Source organism: Vulpes vulpes, chromosome 5, assembly GCF_048418805.1.
Source record: "Vulpes vulpes isolate BD-2025 chromosome 5, VulVul3, whole genome shotgun sequence".
In the NCBI taxonomy this organism is placed as follows: Eukaryota; Metazoa; Chordata; class Mammalia; order Carnivora; family Canidae; genus Vulpes; species Vulpes vulpes.
In genome coordinates, this window is record NC_132784.1 from 92,204,413 (window position 1) to 92,214,603 (window position 10,191).

At 44.8% G+C, this 10,191-nt stretch overlaps 1 protein-coding gene across 1 annotated transcript; it reads right to left on the minus strand.

The window, feature by feature from the left end:
* Positions 1–491: 491 nt before the first annotated feature.
* Positions 492–9,067, minus strand: PPP1R15B (protein phosphatase 1 regulatory subunit 15B). The gene is made up of 2 exons (XM_025991421.2): positions 6,520–9,067; positions 492–3,109 (listed from the first exon to the last, which is right to left on the minus strand). Exons 1-2 carry the CDS (start codon positions 8,617–8,619, stop codon positions 2,888–2,890), a joined length of 2,322 nt encoding a protein of 773 aa, XP_025847206.2. The 5' UTR covers positions 8,620–9,067; the 3' UTR covers positions 492–2,887.
* Between the last annotated feature and the right edge of the window lie 1,124 nt (positions 9,068–10,191).

Consider the following 10,191-nt stretch of genomic DNA (forward strand, 5'->3'; position numbering starts at 1 on the left):
GCATTGGGCTCCCAGCATGGAGCCTGCTTCTCCCTCTGCCTGTCTCTCTCCCTCTTCTATGTCTATCATGAATAAATAAATAAAACCTTAAAAATAAATAATAAAAAAAATAAAACTCCTCCCCTTCAATAAGCTGAGGTGCAATTTCCATGTCACAGAACCTTTTTATACCACAGCAATTTGTTCAGTACCTCTTAAATTTATATGCTTCTATGGAAATACTTGATTTAATCTCTGCTCAGTAAGTCCAAAACTAATGTAAAATACTAGTACATATAAACTTGAGGGGCACCTGGGTGGCTCAGCGGTTGAGCATCTGCCTTTGGCTCAGGTCATGATACCGGGGTCCTGGGATCAAGTCCTGCATCAGGCTCCTTGCAGGGAAGACTGCTTCTCCCTCTGCCTGTGTCTCTGCCTCTCTGTGTCTCTCATGAATGAATAAATAAATAAATAAATAAATAATCTTTAAAAATAATAAACTTGAACCAAAATATCATGTAACATTTAATAATTGCAAATATATTTATTACAATTTACAGATTAGTTAAAGTTATATACACAAATATAATTTTAGCTATAAAATCCCAACAAACTGGTTACATTTAAGTCACTGGATCTGTAGAAGCCAATTTAGAGTCTTCTAGTCCCCTAAATTCACCTTCCTTAAATTATACAAAAATAAAATCTGATAGTTTTGATTTCAAGTTAAAGATGAAGAGGTGCTGTTATCACATTGGACACTCAGAAAAGGAAATTTTACCTGTCTATACAACGCCTTTCACATGCTACATTGATACTTAAAGCACCATTGCAAGACTTAAAATGTGTACAATGTTCAATCACAACTTCCAAGTTTAACTGTGTTCTAACAACTAGGATTGGGATGAAAGGACAAGAATTTTTTCTCCTTCAGTCCAACTTAAAAACAGCCCTGTCTCTATCACTTCTTTTAAAGGAGGGTAGTAAATGGGAGAATCCTTCACCAAGCTTCTACTCATTTGGTGGTGAGGCTGGAATCCCAAGGGAACAAGTTTCTAAAATCCAGTAGATGTCAAACTATCCCATTATTTTCAAATATGCGGAGGTGCTAGATTTCAGACTAAGCCTGTGAAATAAAACAGTATATACTTCAGTCTGGTTTTAAAAGAATGAATATACATTTTCAGAAAGCGCTTTTCAAGGCAGATGATGCCTTCTTTCCAACTGACACAGCTGGTGCCAGAAACCAGCCTGTTCTCACGGTGTTAGAGCAGGACTCTGCAAGGGTGTCCCCTGTGATCACCTACCATGGAGGTGCACAACACGCGCTGAATGAGGGCTCTGCAAAAATCTGAGTACTCTGGGTGTGTTTGTTTACGGATATATCTATTACCACTGGAGGCAGTTCTTAGAGCAAACCAGATAGAAAATAACGACCAGGTAGATTGTAAACTGAGGTAGTTAACTCTGCAAGCACTTCTGACAAAAAATCTGTTCCCACACCGAGATAAGCTCAAACTTGAGAGGTCACCTGTTCTACTCGTGTTTTCTATTACCTACAACAAGGGGCACGTGGGGGTAAAAACAGACCACCAAGGAGCTGCTAACACTGCCTCAGCCTAACAGAGGCAGACCAGGGAGAGCCAAGTACATAAACCAAGGACAACCAGCCCCCGCAAAGCCCTCAATTCAAAAGGAAGCTTTGGGCTAAAATTAGGAAGACCTGCTATTATTAAGTCTACAGTACTGTCCTTTCCTGAAAGTAGAGACAAATTACTTCTCTCACTACGTAGAACACAACAGGTGTGGACGCTGACGGAGTCTGTATTTTACACTGCAAACTGGGAAATTCATAACTACCCATTTCCAAGTTTCTAGTGTCACCCTGACAGGTTTGAAAAGTGACGGTGCTGAAGCATGGGATTAATAACACTGGTCTTCTGTTGAGAGCATGTACAACAAAACCAAATTGCCCCCGAGAAGTCTCCTAAATTCCTTCCTAAGAAAATTCTTGACTTTTAAATTTAAAAAAGAAATGTCTATGATGCAATTATTACTTTCTGGAGTCTTACAACGTGAAACATACAAAGAACCATGGAACTGGGACAGTGACACACACAGCACCCACTCCAAGAAACAGGTTGCACAGAAGTGAAATGTGTGAGATGGTAAAATTTGGCAGAAAGATGCGGCTTTTCCCAAGCAGCAGAGAGTACCACGCATGTTAAATTCTGTGGCAGTCCTTGGAAATATCTCAGGTAGAACTTAACCTTGAAATAAAAACCCACCACATACATTCACCCCAAGTCATTTTGAGAACATTTTAACAACTTGACACAAAATAATTTAAGTTGGTAGCATATACAAGATTATTTTCTTAACCTCAAAGTTAAAAGGACCATATCACTGAAATAAAAATACAGAGAGAAAACATAAAAGCCCATTAACTTTAGAATGTTGGATGGGGAGAGCCCAAGGTTTTCAGGTAGGTACACATAATTTAAAATTAGAATGGAAAAAATGGGCTTTGAACCCTATAAATATTGTTTCCCAAGGAAATAAATTTTGAACTACAAAATTCCACCTTCAAAGGTCTCCTTTTGGCCTCAGCAAGCATAGGACACTCAAAATACATCCAACTAAATCAAAAAAGGGAGGATTAGAAATCACACCATCTCATCCTTCATTTACCAGGACTTGTCTTCAAACCTGGACATTTCTGAGTGGGATCAGTTACCAAAAAAAAAAGAAAAAAAGAAAAAAAAAAGAAAAAATTTAAACTAGGTCATTGGATCCAAGTTGCATATCCTCTAAAAAAAAAGGACAGCTGCCAATTTTTGTTTGTAAAAGAAACCTCTCAAGTAAGAGGTAGCTAGCGTATGCTTGAGTTAGAGGCCGTCAAATCATCTTAACATTGCTTGAAAGCATTAAGTCCTTTGAAGCAGGTTTCTTGGAGTCTATTAAACATTCTTTCTCTGTGCTCAAATGTCAAGCAATATCCAATAGCATCTTCTGTTTCTTGAATTCGTTTCTGGAATCTGCACGCATCCCGTGCAAATTGTTCCCATGGTCCTCTGCGGTCCTCATCTTCACTTATATAATACTCAGTAACTTCTTCAAGGAAGGTTACCTATAAACACAAAGACTAATTTTAATCATGCTCTAGGATCTTAAAATCATCATTGAAGTAATTCACCCTTCTTGCTACTAATACTTTCAGAATATCAAATATCTTACAGGAATATTTGGTTTGAACCATTAACAGAAGAAAAAAAGAAACTCTGATTGATTAGACGGCAACTTAGTAAAAAAAAAAAAAAGAGAGAGAGAGAGAGAGAGAGAGAGCAGGGCAGCCTGGATGGCTGCCTCAGGGGTTTAGTGCCACCTTCGGCCCACAGTGTTATCCTGGAGACCCAGGATCCAGTCCCGTGTCGGGCTCTCTGCATGGAGCCTGCTTCTCCCTCTGCCTGTGTCTCGGTCTCTCTCTCTCTCATGAATAAATAAAATCTTTAAAAAAAAAAAAAAGTGAGCAAATGCCATCTTAATTTCCTTCACACATATACACACATTCCTGCCCTCCATCTGTCATCGTGTCATCCCGCCTCCCTCCTCTTGGCTTTTGGTGTTAATAAAATGAATCCAGATGGGGAACTGTAAATTTCCTTAAGTCATCAGTTTTGTTTTTTTTTTTCTTAATACTCAGGGAAATACAGTTCTGTGGCACTCTTCTTCCGAAATGACAAATGTTTCCCAATTTTTCAGAAATATTTGGAATAGTTATTAGTCAATGTTAGTCAATGCTTTTATTACAGCACAAAAGCTTTAAAAAGACCTTCACCGATTTTTAGTCTTTTTATAAATTTTTATTTATTTTTCTTAAAGATTTTTATTTATTTATTCATGAGAGACACAGAGAGAGAGAGAGAGGCAGAGACTTAGGCAGAGAGAGAAGCAGGCTTCATGCAGGGAGCCCGATGTGGGACTCAATCCGGAGACCCCAGGATCACACCCTGGGCCGAAGGCAGGCACTTAACCGCTGAGCCACCCAGGCATCCCCCTTTTTCCTTTTAAATACAATTTCACTTTTCAGTGCTTTGCAATTTTTACATCATGAACATGCAGTATTACTCTTATATTATTACTGTTGTAATCAGACTATAAGAAAAGTTACTTAGTAAACAAAATGCAGCCAAATTAACCTATCTTTATGGCTGTGTTATTAAAAGAGACTTTGTAGTTGAGATAAAAACCCTCTTTATATTCCTCCTCAATATGCTATCACTATATATATATGAAATTGTAAATACTATAAACACATGATTTCATGTAATGAATGACTATCCTTTTTAATCCTACTTAATTTCTTTTTTCAATCCTACTTAATTTCTAATATTGAAGTTTCTTTACAACACAGCAAACTAAGAAAGTAAATACATGCTTTAAAATATGTTCAATAGTTACATCATCTAATCCCACCGTGGCCTACTCCTTTCATTCCCTTTACAACAGGCCAAGGAATGCCCTCGAGGACAATTAGCAGGATGTAACATCTTACTAGATATTGCATTCTAGAGTTACTAACTCACTGTGTCACTAAAAATAAATAATAACAACAGCATTTATATAGTGTTTACCACATGCTAGGCTTATTTCGGAGCACTTTACAGTTTTTAATCTCATTTCATCCTCATATAAACCCTATACGATACTTACTATAAGCACTTCCATTGTATAGATACCTGCCTTGTTTCCAATCACACAGCTTCCCTACGGTGTAGTAATCAGGATTTAAACCTTGAGTGTGCCTCCACAATGGGCACTATGTTGTCACTACACACGGGCGTTTTAAACTCCCCTATATGAAAGTCTCATTCTAAGAATCAAGCACTACCCATTATTCCCATATACCTAAAGAAAGGCAAGTAGTCAAAGACTGCCAAATAATTTTACCATATTTTAGACATAATCTTTTAACAAATGTTGCTTCTAGTTCATAGTCAATAGTTTCACATCTACTTGACTCAGCTCATTTTTGCTCAATGAGTAAGCTAAAATGAGACATGAGACTGGCTTGAGGTCTCGGAACAGTAACAGCTACAATTAAGGCGGTAATTTAGGAGTTTTATACAGTCATCCCATTTAAATCATGCGATAATTCACACAACATTTATAATTGTCACTCTCAGCAGATAAACGCGTGAATCAAAGCCACAAGAAGTCAAGTTACTTTGCAGGTCCGCTGTATTCCCAAATTTCTTGGCCCTAACCACTCAGCAGGAGGGAACACAGGCCTCCATATACCAAATGCTCATTCCGTTGTTCCTTTGTTCTTTAACCTATTCACTAAATAGGTCATTGTCAGGGTCCCCTTAAAAATAAAAAAAGATCTTTTATGACAGCATTAAAAAGTGTGAACCAAATATTCAATATGCCTTATTCTGCTTCTACAGGCAAGACATAAGGTAATCACCACGTAGAGATATTTTCTATCCAGGAAGAGTTTCAAAGGATTAAACTAGCCATCTGGAACCAACAGATTAGGGCACTGTCCACACGAAACTTTCTCAGGCGGCAGAATCTGAGGTCAATAATAATTTACTCTCCTTTCTCTTTCCAAGTAAGTGTATAGTAAACTACAGAAACTTTCCCTCTACGATAAAAGATACCCTGTGTATTTGGGGGAATTTCTCTCCAATTAATTAACTTCCGCTGAAAAAACAGTAGAGAAAAAAAATAAAGCAATTCAAAGGACTTCCCCAAATAAAATTAATCTGACAATGTATTCAAAGAGCAAAATGTTCCACGAAGTTTTAAGACTAGCTTCAGACTAGCTTCAAGATTAGCTTCAGAACAGGAGGCAACTACTCAAGATAAACCAAGTAACCATCACTGTTACAAATGATTAGTAACCTGTAAGTGGCCAATGATAACTAGTATTGCATTCTCAAGAATCAGCAATACTATTTCCTGTATTTTTTTTTTACTGTCAATCAAAATCATGTACATGTCACAAAGTTTTTATATTGTAATTTAGTCTCTTCTTTCATGGTAAACTTGTTACTTGGTATTATCATCCCTCTGGGCTCTAGGAGGAAAGACACTTATTCTGTAAATAAAATATTAAGTGTCTGCAAATGACATACAATTAATACCATTTGAAAACTTTATGGCTATAACAGGACCAGACCAATCTCCAGAAGAATTAAATTGTGTACACACAAGGTGTAATTTTTCTGTTCCATAAAAGTTGAAGACTGCATGGAAACAGCCCAGAGCTACAAACGCAAATGAAAAAGGAGTTTTCCTGCTAACATCTATTATACCCCAGCATCTTCTATTTGGATAGGAACAACATTCCACACGAGGGAAGAAGGCGGTGGTGCTAAATCCGGTGGGGGTGGGGAGCTGTCATTTCTTAATCCAAGTATAGAGTCCTTCCTCAAAATATACACTCTTATGCCTTCAGTAGTCATGCTACTGTATTTAACCACGTCAAAACAGTATAAATTACCAGGCATGTTAAAAGAAAAAAAAACAAACCTTTTTTCTCTTGATACACGCGTGTCTTTTTCCAGAAAGAACTCCACCCTGTACCAAGTCTGGACCTTCACTTTCTTGGCTCCCTAATAGTTGCACCTCACAAGACAGGAAGGTGTGACAATCAGAAATGGCCACCGTGGGCTCAGACGGCTTCTCTGAGTCGCGACAGCCTTTCCAATTTTTCCCTGATGTTTGAAAAGGAGCCTTAAAATTTAAAAGGTTGTAGGGGTCTTCGGAATTACAGAAAGAGTTCCACAGTTGGAGACTCTCTGCCTCATCTGCACTAGATTCCCAGTCATCTTCCTCCCCGGAATTATAGTCAGGAGACTCAGGAAGGCTTCCAGTCTGGGGAGAATTCTCTAGATCAGACTTGTCAGACAAATTCTTCTCTGAGTCAGAAGAGTCTCCTGGAACAATTCTGGCAGCAGACTGAATTGTTGCCGTAAAGTTTTGGGGATTATAAGGATCTACACTATAGAAAGAGTTCCAAAGGTGAAGCCCTTCAGGGTCTTGTTCAAGGTCTGATTCTGACAGTGAGCTATCACTATCAAAACCGTCATCTTCAGCTTCCTCATCCCAATTCTCACCTCCGGAATCAGAACTTGTTTCCAGATCACTGGACGTACCCCCCAAAATGTAATCTATCAATCTGTTACTACAGGCTGGTCTGGTGGAAGCGGGAATGTTATCTTCTAGGTCTGAGGAGTCGCCGACACTTATTTGGTCCTCTCCAGGCTCTTTTAACGCAGGTACCTCACCAGACAGACAGCCTTCCGAAGGGCCCTGTTTTTCCAAAGCAAGTGGAGCCTCTTTAGCCAATAACACAATGTTTTCCTCGGTGGGTTCCTGGGCCGTTCTGGGAACGACTCCAGCAGAGGGAACACACTGTGTGGGACTATCCCCGCCGGGTTTCAGATCCATCCGGGACAAGTTCTGTTCCTCCTCCAGGCTGTGGTAGCCATTATCTTGTTCTGGGGTGGGTAATGCTTGCCCCTTGCTGGCCTGCTGAAGGAATTCTAGCCGTTTCATGCGAAGATGGTGGATTTCTGGCAGGCCCTCTCTAGATGGAGGCGGACATCCCTGCCAAGAGGCGCAAGTGATCTCAGCCTTCGACCGCTCGGGAGGATCAGCATCCTCAGGCAGACAGCGGCGCTCGGGGCTGAGGGTCTGGAAATCAACTATATCGCCACTTCCCACGCTGTTCTGACAGCCGAGCCCCACCCGGGGCAAGCAGTCCAGATAGGTGGGGCTCAACACATAGGAGACGACGCTGAAGCTGCTTAAACGCTGAGCGTTTAGAGGGCCAGGAGGCGAAGAGCCAAGCTCCCGGGCAGAGCACAGATGGGCCTGGAGGCCACTCGGCAACAGCTCCACTCTCCACAGCTGCTGCTCTAACAGAAGAGCGTACGCGGCACGGTCCAGAGTTCTGGCCTTGGCTTTGAGCTCCAATTCTAGATCTGAGGACGAGCACTGCCAGTGGCTCCCCTTCTGCAGCCAATCGAGGGGACTGGCCGCAGGACTGTCCGAGGGGTCGAGTCGCAGCGAACACACAGACTTCGGCGCCGGGGGGCCGGCGGGGTCGTCCCGAGCCTTCAGCGCTCTGAGAGCGCTGTAGCCTCCGGCGAAATCTAGCCATCTGGTCGGGATTATCCCGCCAAAAAGCTGGCCCCAAATCAGCAGCTTCTGAAGCAAGCTGGGGAGCGGCGCCAAGAGCTGGGAAAGCAGCTTCATCCAGGAGTCGGTCCGAGCCTGCGGCTGGGGGGAAGCAGCCAGTCTGCGGTCCCCGGGCTGCTCCGGGGCGAGAGGTGTGGGCAACTCGCGAGGGCCGGGTTGCGGGCGCCGAGGAAAGAAGGGCAGCCGGAACCGGGGGCCCGGCCGTGGCCGCGAGGCGTCTGCGGCCGGCTCCATCCCCCTGTGCGCGGCGGTCTCTCCGGGACGCAGGTCGGGCGCGGTTCCGAGAGGCCTAAGCAGTCTCGGCCTCGCCGCGCGGCCGCGTCGGGGCCCCAGGCCGGTCCCCGGGCCAGCGGAGGAGCCACACGGGGCAGCGGCTTCCGCCGCGGGCGGCAGAACACAGTCCGGAACGGCAGGCGCTGGGCGCATTGGCCGAGGGGACTTTCATCCTGGCGGAATGGAGGTTGTCCTGGTGCGCGCGAGGCCTCCCCTGCTCGCAAGAGGCCTCCTGCGGCGACCGCGGCGCCCGCCCCCGAGGGACGAGCCCTTAAAGCCCCTGGCGGCGAGACCCCGGAAGGGCTGCGCAGGCGGGCGCGGGTCGACGCGAAGCCCAAAATGGCCGCGGGGCCGGCGCGGAGCAGACAGCCGCAGGCTAGAGGACGGGACGCAGGATGGCGCCGGCTACGCCGCCAGCCCCACGTCACCTCACGTCACTCCCAGGGCCCCGGCGGGCGGGCCTTTCCGGACTCCTCCGAGCTGCCGCAGATTGGCCTCGCGCGGTCCCCTGTCGGCTTCCTTACTCTCGGCCGACCCCGCCCCCCCCCCCGCGCGCGCGCGCGCGCGCGCGCCGGAGGTTGCATCAGCCGGGCCGGGGCTCTGCGCGTGCGCACTCGGTCCTTGGTGGTCTCCTAGGAGACCGCCCCGCGCGGTCGTTCCTCCGCACCCCGCACCCCGCACCCCGCCCCGCCCAGCGGTCTGGGCGAAAAGGGAACGTTTCCAGATAACGCGAGAATTCCCGGAAGCCCTTTTGAGGTCCTAATACACCCCCGAGGGTGCACGCTTACCTTACGCTTTAATATATCGGGGTTCCTGTATTGTTGAGTGCTAAGCAGATCATCTGCAGGAGATCTTAGTATAACAGGACCTGGCAGTACTGTGTAAGCAGGTGTCTGGTGTTAGGACAACTAATAATTTGGAGTGAGGGGTGCGTGGGTGACTCAGTGAAGCATGTTCCTTGGGCGCAGGTCGTGATCCCAGGGTCCTGCGGTGGAGGCTCAGGGCAAGGAGTCTGCTTCTCCCTCTGCCTTTGCCCCTTCGCCTTCCCCTGCTCCTTCTCTCTCTCTGTCTCTCCCCCTCTTTCAAATAAATAAAAACTTAACAAAAGATAATTTGGAGTGACTAGTAAGAGTGCAAACCCGTAAGTGAAAAATGAGTCATTCCTATGCATCCCCCCACCCCAGTGTTTTCAGTTTCTGAATCACTATTTAGCTTTGTCTAGGACCCAGCTTTCAGGATCTAACCCACATACATCCCCCCCATGAAAATGTGAGCTCTTGTTTCTCAGGTTCTGCCCCCTTTCAGTGGGACAAATCCCACATCTCAGAGGAGTTAAGAAACGTGGCCCTCAGAATTGTCACCCCATAGGCTTCCCAGCAGGCAACACATTCCAGTCCTATTGACATCCTGAGCCCCCAGAGCCGTGGGATGCAACAGGTGAAGAGGGACGCACAGACCGTTATCCCTTGAAAGAACTTTGTCTGGTAATTTTAATTGCTATATTTGATTCTCTGTTGTGAGTTGGTCTTCGTTCGTTTCTTTATTTCTGCCAAAAGTTTCTCATCGACTCCTCTGAAGTCGAACGTCTATTCCAGGGAGAGTGTGCGGGATTGAGCACGTAGGGAGGGCAGAAAGACCATTCTGGGAGCTAGGAGGAAGCGGACTGCTCTTCCCACTTCCATGGGAGTATTCAAAGAACAGCCAACTTCCTTCTAGGAAACTGAG

Coding starts and splice junctions, on each gene's coding strand:
- PPP1R15B (XM_025991421.2), bottom strand. CDS start 8,619: ATGCGCCCAGCGCCTGCCGTTCCGGACTGTGTTCTGCCGCCCGCGGCG. Junction 3,110..6,519: donor CGTGTATCAAGAGAAAAAAG/GTTTGTTTTTTT, acceptor TTGTGTTTATAG/GTAACCTTCCTTGAAGAAGT.